Source organism: Carassius carassius, chromosome 37 (assembly GCF_963082965.1).
Source record: "Carassius carassius chromosome 37, fCarCar2.1, whole genome shotgun sequence".
NCBI lineage: Eukaryota > Metazoa > Chordata > Actinopteri > Cypriniformes > Cyprinidae > Carassius > Carassius carassius.
In genome coordinates, this window is record NC_081791.1 from 25,145,115 (window position 1) to 25,165,060 (window position 19,946).

A 19,946-nucleotide genomic window follows, 5' to 3' on the forward strand; every position below is an offset into this window, starting at 1 on the left:
ACATGTAGTTCAAAAAGAAATGTACAAATATTCTTAATTGTAATAATTAATAATTTAAAATAAATAAAATGTCAAATAAATGTAGTGCAAACATTGTGAATTGTAAATTAAACATGCTTAAAATGTCTTAAAATCCTGAATATCATTAACTATATCATACACACAAGAAAAGCGTCATTTATAATCTCTTTCATAATCCAGAACAACCTTACATAAACTGGGCATCTTAAATGCAATTCGCTGGATCGCTTCAGCAATACATAAAAATTGATGCAGAGTCAAATAAAACAATACAATAAAATAACTTCCTACCCTTTAAACTGGAACAAATACGAGTCGTCACCTTCAGTATGCGGTTTGCAGTGGCGTGTTAGAGCTGTATTGGATCCCACCCCCTTCCCCAGAATACACACATCCACAGCCTGTGTGAGTGACAGCTCAACCTGGAGCACATCTGTGTGAGATCCCCTCCCAAACACAGCATCCAACAACTGAAGGCTCAATCCCCCTCCATAAAGCCCATCGAAGGGCTGCGACTCGTCTTCTGATGGCGTCTCAGAGCGGTGCGTGTCGAGGCTGGACTGAGATCCACTCCCACCCAATCGCCAGAAGCTGCTGATTTCTCCCCAGCTGAGTGCATTTGCTGCCGCAGCCGCTACTGTCAGACTACAGACTACAGCAGAAAACTGCCCATTCACAGCAGTGCATTCTGGGAAGGGGTCTTAAAGAGACAGTAGACCTGATTTCAAATGGTGATGATGATGCCATTATGTGTGCTAAGACATTCATCAGTCTGCTTCTCTTACAGTAGATGCTCTGAAAATTACTTTTTTCTCTGAATTTTCAAACAGCTCAAATATAAATGAATAAGTGTAGGACTAAATGTGGTCAAATGTTACATTGTTCTTTGTATTGTTGTAAAATACCTTATGAATAACAATATATACAATATATATATATACATACACTATAAATTCAAATATATATATATATTTTAAATGTATAGCACAGTAATCGAGGCAGAAACATATGAAAGATAGGATGGAACAAGACAGGCTATTAATAATCTTTCATTGTGCAAAAGTATTATAATATGAAAGGCTCAATATAGGGCTATGTGCTAATGCACAATGTGCCATGTGCATGGTACATATATGGATTTTGCAAAAAAATGCATTTGCAAAAAGGATCAGCCTGCAATAGTATAGACATTTCAAAATAAGAGTCCCAGTGTTTTTTTGGGCTTGTTTATAATTAAAAGTCACACGTTCTTTTTTTCCTTGACATTATTCATATTTTGGATACACAATTCATTGTATTGAATTTAATTTCCTTTCCATTTATAGTAAACTATTTCTGGCTGGAATGCTTACCCATAGGAAGAAAAGACTAAGAACATTATTTGACATATATTACTCAATATATTGATTTTACCAATAAATCTGTGTCCTTATGACCAAATCTGAAGAAACTTATGACCATTTAAATGCTGTAATTTTGCATAATTTACAATCCATATTATAATGGATAATATTAGTAGGTACTTAAAGGGACAATAAGTAACTTTTTTGGTATTTTATTATCTAAAATCAATATTTTTATTCATAAATATGCCCTCAATGGTGTACAAATACCTATGCCAATGTTTAAACTAATCCTCGTAAATGAAGAATTTATTATCTTTATAAACATGGGACGGGTAGGTCGACGGAGGCTTCCATGTAGTTCCGCCATCTTGCAAAACTATAATAGCAGAGAGGGACAAAAAGTACTAAGCCAATGCGTTTCCACAACGTGTTTTCGGTCAGAGCCAGAAACGCAGGTGCAGAGCAGTGAGAGGCGCTTGAAACTGCACCGGCAAGTTTAAAAGTCTGGATTGCATTCTTATTATGAACCATACATATGCCGTGCCACAGGAGAAGAAAACATCGTCGCCAAAACGAAGTGCTATTAGAAGACATCCTGTCAAAGCTTTTTGGTACATATCGCCTACCGTAGATGCAACGCGCATTTGAAAAAGCGAGGCGCTGGAGAGCAAAATTAGTTTGAATGCAAAATACAATTTCACCACTAGATGGGAGTAATTCCTACTTACAGCCCCTTTAAATGTAGTAGTAATCCATGTAATTGAAATTAATTTTAATAATTTAAAATATTGTTAAAAATGACACATTATTTGTTATTTGTCACATGTAGTAGACCACTTGAGGATTTTCCACCCGGACACCTTCGCTGTACAGTCGTGGCCAAAAGTTTTGAGAATTACATAAATATTGGTAATTGGAAAAGTTGCTGCTTAAGTTTTTATAATAGCAATTTGCATAAACTCCAGAATGTTATGAAGAGTGAATTGATGAATTGCATAGTACTTTTTTGCCATGAAAATTAACTTAATCCCAAAAAAACCTTTCCACTGCATTTCATTGCTGTCATTAAAGGACCTGCTGAGATCATTTCATTAATCGTCTTGTTAACTCAGGTGAGAATGTTGATGAGCACAAGGCTGGAGATCATTATGTCAGGCTGATTGGGTTAGAATGGCAGACTTGACATGTTAAAAGGAGGGTGATGCTTGAAATCATTGTTCTTCCATTGTTAACCATGGTGACCTGCAAAGAAACGCGTGCAGCCATCATTGCGTTGCATAAAAATGGCTTCAAGGGCAAGGATATTGTGGCTACTAAGATTGCACCTAAATCAACAATTTATAGGATCATCAAGAACTTCAAGGACAGAAGGTTCAATTCTTGTAAAGAAGGCTTCAGGGCGTCCAAGAAAGTCCAGCAAGCGCCAGGATCGTCTCCTAAAGAGGATTCAGCTGCGGGATCGGAGTGCCACCAGTGCAGAGCTTGCTCAGGAATGGCAGCAGGCAGGTGTGAGCGCATCTGCACGCACAGTGAGGCCAAGACTTTTGGAAGATGGCCTGGTGTCAAGAAGGGCAGCAAAGAAGCCACTTCTCTCCAAAAAAACATCAGGGACAGATTGATCTTCTGCAGAAAGTATAGTGAATGGACTGCTGAGGACTGGGGCAAAGTCATATTCTCCGATGAAGCCCCTTTCCGATTGTTTGGAGCATCTGGAAAAAGGCTTGACCGGAGAAGAACATGTGAGCGCTACCATCAGTCCTGTGTCATGCCAACAGTAAAGCATCCTGACACCATTCATGTGTGGGGTCGCTTCTCATCTAAGGGAGTGGGCTCACTCACAATTCTGCCCAAAAACACAGCCATGAATAAAGAATGGTACCAAAACCCCCTTCAACAGCAACTTCTTCCAACAAGAGTTTGGTGAAGAACAATGCATTTTCCAGCACGATGGAGCACCGTGCCATAAGGCAAAAGTGATAACTAAGTGGCTCGGGGACCAGAATGTTGAAATTTTGGGTCCATGGCCTGGAAACTCCCCAGATCTTAATCCCATTGAGAACTTGTGGTCAATCCTCAAGAGGCGGGTGGACAAACAAAAACCCACTAATTCTGACAAACTCCAAGAAGTGATTATGAAAGAATGGGTTGCTATCAGTCAGGATTTGGCCCAGAAGTTAATTGAGAGCATGCCTAGTCGAATTCCTAGTCCTAGTCGAGGTCCTGAAAAAGAAGGGCCAACACTGCAAATACTGACTCTTTGCATAAATGTCATGTAATTGTCGATAAAAGCTTTTGAAACGTATGAAGTGCTTGTAATTATATTTCAGTACATCACAGAAACAACTGAAACAAAGATCTAAAAGCAGTTTAGCAGCAAACTTTTTGAAAACTAATATTTATGTAATTCTCAAAACTTTTGGCCACGACTGTATATTTCATACCTGTGGGAAGCACTGATATATATATATATATATACACACACACACACACACACACACACACATATATATATATATATATATATATAAATTGCTGACTTATTTAACACGATAACAGCTATTTATTTATAATCGTCACTACAAAAAACAAAAACAAAAATTGCAGTGTGCACTATGTCAGTATGCAAAGGTTTGGCAGTCATAAAAGTAATTGTTAAATACAGATACTGAAAAACCCTTTAAAAAAAGATATTCAGACTTAAACTGAATACAGAAATTACCTGCTGGTGTATGTTTCTCTGTGAGAGCGCTGCGTATCTGTGTGAGGTAGACCACCATAGACAGCTGGTCGATTTTCCCACAGGTGGTCATTTCCCTGGCACCCATGACCGGAGGGATCCCAAACTCTCTCTCCATCAGGTCAAAGGCCAACTTATTGTTCGCGGTGATGTTATATACATCTAAACAAGACATGTCACTGCAAGAGAGGACAACATGCATATCATTTGCATAATGCTGCAGGTATCGCTCTCTCCATCCATCTAAAAGTTTGGGGTTAGTAAGATTTGTAATGTTTTTGAAAGAAGTATTTTCTCTCTCACCAAGGCTGCATTTATTTGTAAAATCATACAAAGTAAAAACAGTAATAATGTGAAAAAAATTTTACGAATTGAAATGCATGTTTTCTTTTTGAATGTATTTTAAAATATAATGTATTCCAGTGATAGTAAAGCTGAATTTTAAGCAGCCATTGCTCCAAACTATGGGGTCCAGGTGATTTTTTAGGATTAATTGAAATTTCCGAAAAACTGCATTTGTTCGACTGCATTGTTTTAAATGTCACTTTTGATCAACGTGACACATCCTTGCTGAATTAGAAAGTATGAATTTATTTAAAAAATCGTATTGTATATGTATCTAGAAAGAACTTTTCACAGCAAAACTAAGCTCTGTATGTTTAATCGGACACTAATATTCTTGTTCTCTGCTAGTTAAGGTGATCTTACATGAGTTCAGGTCTGAAGTTGTGGATGAGAGCGCAGAGAGCCATCCCGGACCTCCAGGACTCGCTCAGGTCTTTCACCTTCACATGTTTGTATCCCGCTGTGTTCTTCTGACACCAGGACAGCAGATCCTCTAGACGCCTGATAGAGTCTAAACACATGTATTGGTCATTTTGTAGATGTTAAGATGATATATAATCATAATATATTAACAGATATATATCATATTATTGAAAACATTATTGATAAAGTGGCTATTACATTTAACACACAGTCATATATATATATATATATATACACAATTATAAGTATACATGTCGTATGGGACTTACCTTTTTTAGTTTTAGTTTTCATGATGGGTTTCGTCGGTGTGTTGACTTTACCGTCCTCTATTTCATATAGACGCTTGATCTTTAAATTGAACACAAAAAGACGTGATTAAAAACTCTTTCATTACCAGTTACAGTATTTCAGGCAGCTTTTGTATGCGTGTAAGTGTGCGTCTAGGACTGCGTGTTTGACCTGCATGGGTTTGATAAAGGACAGGTTGACATTAGGGTAACGTGTGGATGGATCGATGCTGTAGGCGGCGTAGTTCTTGCTGGTGTTTTCTGGAGTCGTTTGAGAGAGTAACTGATACACACTCTCCCTGTAAGAAATACGCACAGCATCAAGCACCACTGCATTAACGGACTCATAGATGCATTTAAAACATCATTTAATGTAGCTTGCACCAACAGTTGTACATGGAAGCAGCTCCGGCAAGATGACGTATGAGGTCTGTGTTGCACATGCGCTGGTGAGTCTCGTGGAAACCCAAATTTGTTGACAGGAGCAAAGGAAGCAAAGATTCATTACTTTAGCAAAGGAAAACCAGTCTCCTCTTGGCTTATATCGAAATCCTCCAACATTTTTGTGTTGTATTTGTAATTCATGACTGTTGTTTTGTTTTGATCTCATTTTGATCTCTATATGAAATCATGCGTCATCCGCCCGGAGCTGCTACCGTTTACAACAGTGAGCGCAAACTAGATTCAATTGATTATTACATTTTAAATATGGATATTTTTCTTACAAAAATGCATTTATTCACTACAGCAGGCCTTTGTTCACCCCACGGAGCCATGTGAGACACTTTTTATCAAGGATGGGCACTTTTTATTTAACTTCTTTTGGACTGATGCACTACAAGAACCGCTGAGTGGCATTAAACAGCTTAAAAGATCAAAAACTATTTTATACACCTTGGGTGAGTAATTTATGGGCTATTTTTCATTTTTGGGTGAACTAACTCTTTAAGTGTGTAGCAACAGAGATATTTTTTAAAGGATTCTTTGATAAATTAGAAAGAACATCATTTATTATAAAAATATAATATAATTTTTTAAAATAATATGAATGGTGTAAAATTGTACCTCTCCGCCAAAACCTCCAGGGGTGGCACACCTTTTCCCCAACTCCTGACCATCCACGCCGTGTCAAACGAAGCCAGGAAACCACGAGCAATGCCGGTACCCAGAGGCCAAAACGGCTGCAGAAGAATAAATAAATAAAATAAAATAAACATAAAATAACTGTACTGTTTAAAAAGTGTTTACAATAAAATTCTAATTTTCCATAGAATGATCACACAACATTATAAAATTTTTTTTTTATTATAGCTCAGATTGAAAAATATAGTTCTGAAATAGCATAATGTCATAATCAGCCACTCTGTGTACTCATAACACACCTCTACTAGTGAGTCTCCCACCAGCGCGATGAGCAGTCTCTTCCCTTTCCTTTCCTTCACCAGAGAGGCGTTCTCTGCCCTGTGCATGCAGGTGAAGTCAAACATGGCCACGTCCGGACGGTCCGCGTGGTTCTTCACGAACTCCAGGTCCGGCAGCATGTGATCTGTGGAGAAGTCAGCGGCCTCGTATGCGTACTTCTGCAGGGCATCCTGGTTGATGTTTGCAGGTGCGAGAAGCTGATTGACATCAGAAAAGTCCTGAGAACAAGAAGCAAGAAAGGTTTAATGCTAGTCTTGTTGTTTCAGCCTTGATAATAAGAAGAAATGTCTCTTGAGCAGCAAATCAGCATATTAGTATGATTTCTGAAGGACCATGTGACACTTAGGGCTGGAGTAGTGATGCTGGAAATTCAGCTTTGCATCACAGGAATAAATTACATTTTAGAATATTTTTACATAGAGAACAGCTACTTTAACCAGTAATAATAATCCACAGTATTAATTGTTTATTACATTTGTACTCCCTTTGAGCTAAAATATATGGGTTGCATTTCTAAGAGAACACAAATAGCAACTGCCTGCAGTTATTCCAGTGAGAATACAGTGACAAAAGAGGACAAGAATAGCCGTGAGGATTGATAAATGTGTTTGTAAGTGAAAATGTGAGCTGGAAACCGGTTGAAACATGCCTGAAGTATCACCTTTGCTGATAAAATCATGGCCTCTTTTCAAGCATTTCAAGGCTGTTTTCAGTCTTTATATAAGCGATTCTCAAAGCTTCAGGTCTTTGAATGTGCTTCACTGTGTGTCGTACCTGCTTTATCACTCCTTTTTTTAACAAGCTTCCCTTTTTTGCAGTCATCACAAAATAGTGAGTATCATCTTTGTAGTAGACAATGTTCTCAAGATCAACGCCTGGAAAATATGACAAACGATAGGTGTTTGGGTTTACTTTTTATATTTTGGAGACAAAACTGGGTAACACTTTAATTTAAGGTATCCTTGTTACACATCACATGTACTTACTATTATAATATCCTAACCCTATAGTAAGTGCATGAGTGAATTAACATTACTCAGCAATTAAATGTATGATAACACTGTAACAAGGACACCTTAAAATAAAGTGTAACCCACAATTGTTCTTAATAGATAGCTAAATTTAACAAAAAGGTAAAAATGGTTGCTAAATATTTTTTATTTCTACATGTAAACAGTCTAGACTCTATGGTATATTCTCAGTGAGATGAGGTAACTGTGATCTGTACCGATCTCAGACTGGAGCGCCTCGAAGAATTGCTGGTTGTATATTCGGGCGACGCCGCTGATCTCCTGCACCTGAGCTTCTTGTTTTGTGTGCCGGTTTACGAAGTTTGCAGTGATACCGATGGCTAACTTTCCCCTGAGCTCCTTTATCTTAAAACCTGAAAAAAACATTAAGAAAACAACAGTGAGAAAGTGTCAATAAAATAAAAAGTTAATAAAAGAAAGATTTAAATACCTGTAAAAATATAATAAAAAAATAATAAAAGTATTTAGTACAAAGTGACTGGGATAAGGTAGGTTTTACAACAATTTATATATTTTTTAATTACAATTAATTAAAAATAAAATAAAATAAAAATAATTTTGCACAAATTTACCTGGATAAGGATAGATTTTATATTTTGATTTGTTCGATAAACTCTCCATATAAATAACTACAAAAAAATTGTACATAGTGACTTGGATAAGGAGGGTTTTTACATCATAATAATTAATCAAGATAAAGTTTAAATAAAAAAATAAATAATATAAAAAAAAATAACATTTATTTAATCAAAGTATTTCATACAAAGTGACTTGGATAAGGAGTTTTTAAGAACGAAAATAATTGTATTTGTTTAAATTTGTTTTATTCTACAGAATAAAGTTAAATCAAATTAGTTTTAGAAACTCACCTTATAAATGAATGAATAATTAAATGAAACAAACACGTGACTTGAATAAGGAGGGTTTTACAAAATAAAAATAATTCATTTTAAAGATAAAATTTAATTTAATAATAAAATAAAATAATAATAAAATACTCAAAGCTTTTAGTACAAAATGTCAAAGTGAATTTGATGGAATCCACTCGTCTGTGTAAATGGTTTATTTACCATCCGGCACATATCTTCCCCCTCCAGCTGAAATAAAAACATCAAACTCAAAAGCAGCAGCTGCATGGGACACAGGAGAAACCTGTGCCCTCCATCCTGAGGGAAAAGAGGGAAGAGAGAAAGAGATGTGAGACTAAAAGGAAACGGACAAATGTTATGTCTATCTACACGACTGCAGATCGTTCAATGTCCCGTGACAACTAAAGCGGGTTTGTACCTGTGGATCCTGATGGTTCCTGCAGACCTTCAAAGGTCACACCTGTGTGCACCTCAACCCCCAAAATCAGGGCCAGTTTCAACAGAATCAACTGCAGCTGACGGATACCTGGAGAAACACAGACCTCATTACTATACCTCAGGTTTAACTTATACTTTAGAAGAAAATATCTTCTTAACTTTCTTAATAGACCTTCCTGGTCTAATTCTAAACAATTCATTAGTGTACACTATGATAAATTACTTCCACACTTTTTTTTAAGGCTTGAGGTCGGAAATACTTTTTCAAAGTAAATTAAAACTTTCAATTGATCAAAATGACAGTAAATACACATAATGTTACAAATGATTTTTTTCTTTAGATAAACATTGTTCTTTTGAACTTTTTAATCAAAGAATGCTGGGGGAAAATGATTACATTTTTACAAAAATATTAAGCAGCACAACATGTTTTAACATCAAAAATAATAAATGTTTCTTGAACAGCGAATCAGCATATTAAAGTGATTTCTGAACGAAATTTCAGCACGGCATCACAAGAATAAATAACATTCTACAAAATAATCAAACAGAAAAGAGTCATTTGATATTGTAATAATATTTAAATTTTGACTGTATTTTTTAACAAACAAATGCAGCCTTCTTTCAAACATATATTTATGTCAGATATTCTCAAATCCTTGGGTCTTTTAATTAATTTTGGAAGCACAATTTGTCGTCCACGTTGACTAATTAATTTGGTAAACTAAAACAACCACAAAAACCCAGCAAAACATATAGATGCTCACTTATGTGATGAATGGATCCACTGCAGAATCTGCCATAGAATTTCTTTGCACCGAGGTTGAGAAGGTCTCGAATGGTGTAAAGCCACAGATGCAGGACGTTATTCCTGGCGAAGGATGATCTTTTTTCCAGTACAACTACCTGAGCACCTAGTAGAGCCAATTCGATGGCTGTCCTGAGACCACATGGACCCGCACCCAACACTAAACACTAACACACAGAGAGAAAAAGGGTTACATTTCCCAGCGTCAAACAACTTTGTACATGGAAATATCAAACACTTCTCATTCTCGGGTCTTTTATTGTACCTTGTTTTGTTGACATGCCTTGCCCTGTTCATAGTCTGGATGGGTGCCTCTCTTGTCGATCTTCTGCCAGAGGTCTTTGGCTTTCCAGTAGTTGAGTCTGTCCTTCAGCTTGCTGTAGAAGTGCTTGTAGTCCCTGGGCTCGAGCTCCAGGTGGCGGCAGAGTTCAGTGAAGTTCTGCTGTGTCTCTTTACACGTCTGCGCCTGGACAAAGCGCTCAAACAGAGCGTGGCTGGGATCGATAGAGTCAGCCTCTTTGACCATTGTGATGAGAGAGGCCTGGAGCCTGCTAGATGAGCTGCGGAGACAAGAGAGAGCCTTTACAGAGAAATCTCAAACAACAAAAGTCAACTCTGACATAAAAGGTTTATAAACCGCCTCGGAACATTCATTTTAATGAGTAACTCTACAAGGAGGAAAGACATCTCAAATATCTCAGTAATCAGAATCACAATTTACATTTCATATTTTAAGATGCTTTATTAGATAAAAGCGTTTGCTAAATGAATAAAATGTAAAAGTAATTGTAATGTCCAGCTGCAAATAACCCTATAAGCTTACACTGAAGGTAAGACCTGCGTCATATCTAGAAACCACAATATCATACAGACGGGGGGGTGGGGGGTGTGATCTAACATCTTCTGCAAATACCCGAGCAAAAAAAACACCTTGGCAACTAAAATGCAACACCACGGTCACCACCTAACACACAAAAGGAGTTCTGCATGAAAAGGCAACACCTATGTTTTTTCTTTCGTAATTAAGACTTGTCTTAGCTGATATATTCCAATATAACTGATTGTTCACTTGAACTAAAACGGATAAGTTAATGGGAAATTAACTGATAGATTTTCAGTCATAATTTGTATCGAGAAGCATTTTTCTTCTGCATTTTAGTTTGTCTGAATTGCTTTCTGTCACGACTACTCTTCTGCAACAGTTCATTTATCATATAAAATGTATGCATCTACAGGGTTTCTGAGTGTTTTCTGAAGATCTTTTTATGACCCAGTAAAGATAATGTAAGGAATAAATAGAAAGGGAACATAATATGTTCTCTAAATGTAAATGTGGGTGGATCAGGAAATTATTTGCTTTACCAACACTGCAAAGTAAAAAAAACAAAAAAGTCCTAGGGGTGTGCGATATGACGATTTTTGATCGTAGATGATAAAAGTGTCTCCAAAATCTGCTTTTGAAGAAATATTGTAGTATCGTGCTCCAGCGCACATTCAATCCGCTGAAGTTCTGGTGCCTTCGTCATATACTGAACAACACCACATGCATTCACAGCAGTGTTAACTCAGAGCAGTAGATTTACTCTCCCGTTATTTGCATGTGCTTTTAAATGTTTCATTCGTGCGCTGCTCTGACCTGTGCTTTTTCTGAGTGCTGCATACACCCGAAGCACGTGCGCTAAAGCCTGTCAAACAGCGACTGATTATTGAACTAAGTTATCTTTTGTGCTAATACTGTAAAAACACACAAGGTTTGCATGTAGACTTAAGTTGGTTATGTCTAAAATGAAAGTAAAGAGAAAACTGTATACGTGCCTGTATAATAGATGCGTGCAGGTCTTAAAGGGACAGTAGGCCTATTAAACATGGAGCCTACTGTAATTATGGTCAAGGGATAGATCACCCTAAAATTTCATTTCTGTCATTATTTACTCATTGTCATGTTATCCCAAACCTGTATTAATTTATTTCTTGCGCTGAACACAAATTAGGATATTTTGAAAAATCTGGGTAACCAAACCACATTGAATTTGATAGTAGCAAAAAATATTCTGGAAGTCAATGTGAACCAGCAACTGTTTGGTTTTCCACGTTCCTCAAAATAGCATTTATATTCAGAAGGAAGAAACTCATTTAGCTTTAAAACCACTTTTAAATGAGTAACTGGTGGTATAAAAATAAAACACTATGACAGAATTGACAGACAGCTGACAGCTGACTTTTATTTTTGGGTGAACTATTCCTTCAACGTTAATAAAACAACAAAACACAAAGAGAAAAATCACTCATGCTCTTGACTGAAGAAATGTAATACAGTTGCTTTAGGAAATCATATATTGTTTTATTTTTATATTTGTTCATTCAGTTTCTTTGCTGCTCCTGCTAAATAAACATAGTGTACCTGAAAATAAAACACTGTTTGTTTTATTTGTATATTATGTGTAGTTCTAATGTATATCTTTGTCATTCTTTTATCTTTGTTATTAAAAATTAAGAACAAAGATTTTTTTATCTTTGGCCTAAATATCTGCCATTCTTTTTTACTTCTTTTGTTACCATGAAAGGCTTCGTCTTTATAATAGGGAAATTAGTTTGGGTGTAATGCTCAGACAACTTGCAAAATAGTAAAACCAACATGACAAAGAATTGTGGTAAGATCGTGAATCATGATATTTCTAAAACAAACAAAAAAACATTATATTTTTTCCATATCGCCCAAAGGTGAGAAAAGTGGTTTATTTCATCTATGCCATTTTTTGTCAGGGAACCCACTTGTTTAAAAAAAATCTTGAAAAGAAAACTAAGGACAGAAGAGAATTTGGTTTAGTCAGTATTAGCAGGAGGAGTTTTAAAGCCTATTCTGTACAAATTCTGTTTAAGATTCTAACAAAACTGAATCAGCCCGAAGCAGTGTGGTATTGGAACTGTTGTTTCTAAAGGAACTCAAGTCAAAGTTTCTAAAGTAACTGAAATGTGTTGTTGGTCTGTTATAATTCCTCTGTTAAGATTCTAAAGTAACTGTATCAGTCCGACACAGTGCGGTAGCAGAGTTGTATTAGACCTACTGTTTCTAAAGTAACTGTAACAAAGTTGTAAGTGTTTCTAATGTAATTGAAACTAACTGTGAAGTTGTGATAATTCTGATGAAATTCTAAAGTAACTGAATTGACCCGAAGCAGTGTGGTCACATAATAATTTTAGAACTGTTGTGTGTTATAGTGTATTAAGTCCGACGCACATTTAAATTTGATTAATGAGAAATTATTTTTGAGAAATTTTTGTAGCTTTGGTTTTGAATATGAAAAGATTCTTGTGGGGGAAACCACTTCTGTTGATCTGGTTTCAGGTATAAGCATCCAGATGTTTGTTTGAAATGTGCACTCTCCAGGAGATACATGATCTGGTCATCTGATGGACAAGAAAACCAGCTAAATCAGCGGAGCCAGGGGACTTCCACAAGAGAAGGGACTTCTTAAAGAACAGAGTGAACATCAGAACCAGAATTCGAGAGATTTCCAGACCCACAAGATCCAGAACTCCAAGCCTAAAGGATCTGGAAACCCCGAGATCCACAATGTCATGGATGGATCTGATGGAACTTCACAAACTGCGACAACAGCTAGAAGGAATTTTCAAAATTGAAATTATTGGACAATGGAAAAGAGAAACAAAGAAATCAAACCCTTTCAAAAACTGTGGACAGCAGTCTTATCACCGAGATGGAAAACAAGAAATGAGAAATGCACAAAGACAGACTCTGCACACGACACCAGAAAGAGACAAACATACTGTATGCATACTCAAATGCAGAACATTGTCTACTGAAAGCCAACATGTGGACAAATGACATCCACACTGAGAAAATGGACACAATGCAAGTGACAACACAAACACACACTATGTTGCTTGTTGATTGATGTTTTTGCTCCTTTAGCCAGGTTTGAACTGTCATAATGCCCCTTTTGCTGTTATGGATCTCAAGTGCTCCTCTCCCAAAAGTTTGTATTTCATTTTGCAAAATTTGAGAAAAGTCCATGTAATAATTTTGCCTAATTGGATAGAGCGATAACCAGTGTGCATGAGATGATGACCCAATGACAGGTAAGATTCTCCTTTGGTCAGAGGTGGACAAACGTGCTCATTTGCCAAATGGCTTAATTATTATAGAGAAGCAGAAAGTCAACAGTTATGTTGTTTGTAGACCATTTGGGATGATCAAATCCTGAGCAAATGGTGGCCAACTGTAGAATGGGTGCATGAGTGAGAAATTAGCCGCTTTTCCACCGTCATGCCAGTGCGAGCCAGTGCTTTAAACGGGCCGGACGGGGCTAATAGCCTTAGACCTGTAGCACCGAGGCCAAAATAGAGCTGCGTTTCCACCGTTGGGCCAGAAGCTCCGCTGAGCTTCACTAAAACCTGCCCTTTACACGCCTCTTAGTAACAATGTCATAAAACCCCATCATTTCACCAAACAAAGAGAAGTTATCCGAAAACTAATAAGAAATAAGTCACTGAACAAAGGGCTCCTGTAGCTAATTTCTTTTGTAAGAAAAATATCCATAATCAAAATTTAATAATCACTTTAATCTACCTTGCACTTACTGTTGTAAACTGAATTAGTTTTTGGCGGATGACATGAGTTCGGCTTTGCGCATGTGCCCCTCAGAAGTATTTTTATTTTTTTGTTTTTGATCAAATAAATGCAGCTTTGATGAGCGTAAGAAACTTCTTTAAAAAATAATTATACAAATCTTACTAATCCCAAAATTTTGAATGGCAGTGTATATATTTCTGTTATATAGGCCTATATATTTACACACACAAAATATAAATATATATATACACACACACACACATGCAATCACCATAAATATTTAAATATATATTTACACACACACCTGTATAGTAAAACAAAATGTTCTACAAGTATGCACAAGACAACAAACAATACTATAATACACAAAATAAACTTACAACAAACAAAAGATTCAATTCAATTGCAGAGACGAGTGCCTAAACAAAAGCACAGTATAATGTTCAACCTGAAAGAGCTTCATGGAATTAAGTTCCACAACTTTCAGCAGCAAGCAATGTATTGAAATGTACTGTATCCCCGTGAGTTCACATAAACAGACAGCAGTTATGACCAATGTTATGTCACAAAACTAGGTGAGGTTAGTGTACAACAAACAAGCAAGCGAGTGCACACTGGTACTACTGCAGAGCATCATGTCAAGTGAGTCACTGGCTGCAGGCTGGAATATATCGCTAAGTGTCCCATGTGACAGTAATGTATGTGTAAATTTAGATGTGCAGCCCACACTGATGAGTGTAATTGAAGCGAGACTATTTTAACACAACACTCAGTCACCTGCGACTCCTGTGGGTTTCATGAACACAACGTGTCTGTTTCATTACAAACTCTCTGGATCCCATTCAGTTTCTTACAAAGCACAAAGTTTGCCTTCAGTCACGGTGAACATTCTTTCATTTTGATACAATGAGTACTTCACTTGTGGAAAAATGACCGCAAAAACCATGCAAGTTAAACAAGCAAGTTCATTTTCAATTCAATCACATATGAAAAGTGACAGAATTTTTATAATGTTTAAATTTAGCATCCTAAATAACTTATCTAATAGCACTTTAGAATTACTAGTAGCATATAAACTGATAAACAGTAACATTTAAATGCAGTTTAAACTTGAGGTAAGAGGATAAAGTGAAATGATACACACTTCACAGTATCTCTGGTCTGACTTTAGTGTGCTGGGATACTAGAAGTACTTCCTTTAAAACAGAGGCTTGTAACAAAAAAACATATGGTATTAATGAGGACAGACTCAACACTGTGGGAACAAGCATCTTGTGACATCCCTGATTTAATTCAAGATTTCCCTCTTTTACCTCATCTCTAATGACGTCAGATAACTTTTTGGTTCCCAGTTGAAATGATAAACCTTATGAACAAAGTCCAAGAAATTTGCAGAAGAATGTGTTGTTGCATGATCTAAAGCATTACTTATGTTAAGAGTTTAACGTAATGAAGGATGCATTGCTAAAGAGAGGTTAATTCAATACTGTACCACTTTTTTTAGCGTCTTGTTACTCTTTGTGTGTGAAAAACAGCATGTGACTCCAGGGGTTTTGGTTTTTAAACCCCATAATCAACCCCCTGTGTGCCAACAAACCTCTTCAAACAAATGTTGCAGTACTTCCCGAAAGTTTTACAGTCACACAGCATGTTACGCAGACAGTAATCTCCCACACATCACTTCCTGGAAACGAACAAAGTCATGTCTTGTTCATGTAAACACTTAACAAATGGTAGTGATACTGACTGAAAGAGTTTAAATGAGTCAGTTGACAGCATGTCGCTTTTGCTGCTCTTTGAACATAAAGGCCTGTGATATAAGGAACAGATGTGAGACACACACACATCTTTTCAGGTACAGCATGCCAATCATGACACATACTAACACCTCTCATAAATCGAGTGGGTGGATCTCACAAAAACCTGTCAAGACTGTGTCCAATAGTTCACACACACAAAAAAAAAACATAAAAAAAAAATAATAATATATATATAATCATAATAAATATTAAAATAATAATGCAATATTTAATTAATATTTAAAACTACATTAACATTATGAAAAAAAAAGGAATTTAATATAAAACACACATTTAATTAATTATTTATTTACATTTTATTTAGTTTTTTAAAGTGAAAAATAATTGTATTGGCCCAAACATAATTCAATATAATAAAAATGAACTACATTCACCAATAAGAATAATGAGAAGCACAAAACTGAACAGAAAGTGAAATGTTCAGATGCATTACAATAATTAGCTAGATTTCATGGGGGTAAATTATGACATAAAAATAATCTCATAATAAAAAATATAAAAAGCTTTTTTTTTGTGCATGAAATATGATCTTGCCAGGTTTTTGTAGGATTCATCCTTAAACTATCGCTTCCACTACTTCTAAAACTACATTTATTGTGTGCTTCTGCAGGTTTGGTGGTGTTAAATTCAACCCCTGCAGGCTCATTAACAGATTAATCAAGTTTATTGATTCTGCACGGAAGTTGGAATTCTGTGCCCTTGTTATGAAGCACATGCACTTTGGGAGAATTGTGACGGGGACATGTTCTTGACACGTGAGATCCATCCATTAAATTCACATGGGACGGAGCACGTACCACACAGATATATGCTGTTAATTCATAAAATCATGACACAAACTTAAAGAGAATGGTCTATGATGCAATCTTGATAACAGCCACTGTTAATAACTACAGCAATATACATAAGCAAAGATTAAAGTCCCAGGGTTAAGACAGATTTAGTACAGTAAGTTCACTCTCATAAAAAAGGTACATAAGCTGTCATAGGGGCAGTACCTTTTCAAATAAGACACATATGTACATTTAGGCATAAATATGTACACTTCAGGTATTAATATGTACTTTTAAGGTACAACCGTAGACCCCTAAGGTACAAAGGTGCACCTTTTGAAAAGGTACCACCCCAGGGACAGCTTTTGTACGTTTTTTCTGAGAGTTTTGGGTAAGAAATCAACATATTTTTATAATGCAGAATTTCCTCCTGAACTCACAAGGTGATCAGTCATCAGTTTCAGCTATGTGAATTGAGTTACCCAACACTACACACACTCACACCCAGGCCTGGACAGGCCGGAGAATTCAGCATCATTACCCCAGTCTTCAGTGTCACATGATCCTTCAGATATCATTCTAATATTCTGATTTGCTGGTGATTCTGATGTGATCAAGTGTTTTAAATATTAATAATGATGAAAATAACAACAGATATGTTTCTTAAGCAGCAAATCAGCACATTACAATGATTTCTGAAGGATCATGCGACACTGAAGACTGGAGGAATGATGCTGGAAATTTGGCTTTTGATCACAGAAATAAATTAGATTTTAAATGTAGAATCCAACTGAAAGCAGTTATTGTAAATATTAAAAATTAGGGGTGTAACGGTACGCAAAAATCACGGTTCGGTACGTACCTTGGTTTTAAAGTCACGGTTCGGTTCATTTTTCGGTACAGTAAGGGAAAGAAATGCAAACATTAAACTGCAGATTGTTTATTACTTTTTTAAACAATTTGTTTACACTTTTTATATACTTTTTAATAAAGTATATATAAAATAAAAAAAGAATAAGAAATAAAATACTGCTAAAAGTTCTTCACTAAATAGAATACTCTCAGTCTCAAACCAATATCATATAATCCCAGCTTGTAGGCCTGCTCATATTTAAAAAATATATATATAACTTTTCCAAAGTGTAAAGTGCAGCATCAACAGTTTCAGTTTTTAGACCTGCTCAGATTTTGTTATTGCGTTGGACCGATCGGAATTAAGAGCAAAGGTCTGTTTAAATGCCGACGGGAGCTGCGTTTGAATTACAATCATTTTTTTTCTAGTTGTAGTGATGTTCACACTCGCGTGATGCCTTTTGAAAACCTTAGGCCGCTGACACACTGGCATATTGCACCTGTCAAACATAGTCTATTTTGCCGTCAATACTGTAACAGCTTGTCACTGGAACAGGGCCCTTAAAAAGAGATATTTCTTTCCTTTTTACTCCTAATAGGTAGGCCTACAAAATAGCACCTTAAGGGTACGAATATACTAAACTAATCTGTACAGTGTACTGCTATGGTGTCAAGCAGGTGTACTCAAAAAGGTAAAATTTTGGCCCCTTTTTTTCTGTGTGGCCTGGATGAGTGTGAGATTTCCCGGCCTGAAATTGAGTCTCGGTCCGGCCCTGCACGCACACACACACACACACACACACACACACACACACACACACACACACACACACACACACACGATGTCACCCCCCAAGCTTCTGCAACATCCCATGGGGCTTTATCTCAGGAAACAGGCTCAGTGTGGCTTTCACGCGTCTGCAAAGGAGACGCTGCTTTTAACAGAAAAACATTGCTTAAACTTACACAAGCAAAGCGCAAACCACAAAATGACACTAAACAGAAAGACAATGATACTAGTGTCATGCAGATTGAAAAAGCAGACTGAAAAAGCACCCTGTCTTTATAAAACTGCTGTAGGAGTGCTACTGAGTTCCATGTACAGTGGTATTTACAGTGTGATACTTCAAAACTACATACAAAACTGGAACCATGGTACAGTGATTGTTTCAGATGACTGATATAGACTATGGTAACGTAACAGTAAATGAGTACAGATTATCATCTTCACATAGCCTACCATGGTATTTACAAAGAGATAAAATAATATGTGAAAAAAAACATATCATAACACTTTTTAGGCATGTATTGTCATGTGTCCATCATCTATAACCTGGAATAAACATATTAAATAACCAAAATTCAGAAAACGTGACTCTTATAAGACCGCAATTGAAATATACATATATAATTTTTATTTTTTAATATTCCGGTTTGCGAAAACAGTTAAAACAGTGTAAAAACAAGATCTATCTATCTATCTATCTATCTATCTATCTATCTATCTATCTATCTATCTATCTATCTATCTATCTATCTATCTATCTATCTAAACATGCAGAAACCATGTATTCACTGTATATACAACTTTATAGTTTATACAACTTTAGCACATCACATCGACACAAGTTCACATCAGCTTGTTTACTTCTCCTTCAAGCTGTACAACGCTTTCTAAAGTACTTATTCTGGTTTAGTAATTAATCGACTGACAATCAAATGATATATTACCTTTAGGATTCTTTCAAACCACTTGTACCTCCTTGTTTTTCTCTCTGCGATTTTGACTCACCTGCGGTGGCTCGTCCGTCAAAGCATTGAATCCTATAGGGAAGAAGACACTGCTCATGAATATTAATTACACACAGTGACGTTAGATGATTTGATTGGCTAAAAGCCAGACCCCGAGTTTTTCTAGGCTTCTTTGCGCCTTTGGATTTTTTTCTAGTACGAAACGTTATTTTATAAATGTGTTTTTATGTATGGTTCGTTTGTATATACAAATCAAAGTTCATTAACTGAATACGTGCTTATCCATCGTCATATTAATAATAATAAAACGGTTTACCTAAGGTTTGATAAAAAAATTATATATATATATATATATATATATATATATATATATATATATTAATTAGGGAAGTGATTTGACGACCTGAGGGGGTTTCAACGTCATCAGG

At 36.1% G+C, this 19,946-nt stretch overlaps 1 protein-coding gene across 2 annotated transcripts in view; it reads right to left on the reverse strand.

The window, feature by feature from the left end:
* Window positions 1–19,581, reverse strand: part of LOC132118505 (F-actin-monooxygenase mical1-like) — a 33,200-nt gene extending 13,619 nt beyond the window's left edge. Inside the window, exons 1-13 of one of the 2 annotated variants that reach the window (XM_059528385.1) lie at window positions 19,559–19,581; window positions 9,993–10,287; window positions 9,687–9,894; window positions 8,900–9,007; window positions 8,683–8,778; window positions 7,810–7,965; window positions 7,356–7,456; window positions 6,542–6,799; window positions 6,225–6,340; window positions 5,332–5,458; window positions 5,142–5,220; window positions 4,813–4,960; window positions 4,087–4,283 (exon numbers count right to left, since the gene is read on the reverse strand). In XM_059528385.1, the coding sequence (XP_059384368.1) occupies window positions 4,087–4,283; window positions 4,813–4,960; window positions 5,142–5,220; window positions 5,332–5,458; window positions 6,225–6,340; window positions 6,542–6,799; window positions 7,356–7,456; window positions 7,810–7,965; window positions 8,683–8,778; window positions 8,900–9,007; window positions 9,687–9,894; window positions 9,993–10,253 (1,855 nt within the window). In that variant the 5' untranslated portion in view covers window positions 10,254–10,287; window positions 19,559–19,581. Of the gene's footprint in view, window positions 1–4,086; window positions 4,284–4,812; window positions 4,961–5,141; window positions 5,221–5,331; window positions 5,459–6,224; window positions 6,341–6,541; window positions 6,800–7,355; window positions 7,457–7,809; window positions 7,966–8,682; window positions 8,779–8,899; window positions 9,008–9,686; window positions 9,895–9,992; window positions 10,288–19,497 lie in introns of both variants that reach the window. The other variant, XM_059528384.1, reaches the window with a different exon arrangement.
* Between the last annotated feature and the right edge of the window lie 365 nt (window positions 19,582–19,946).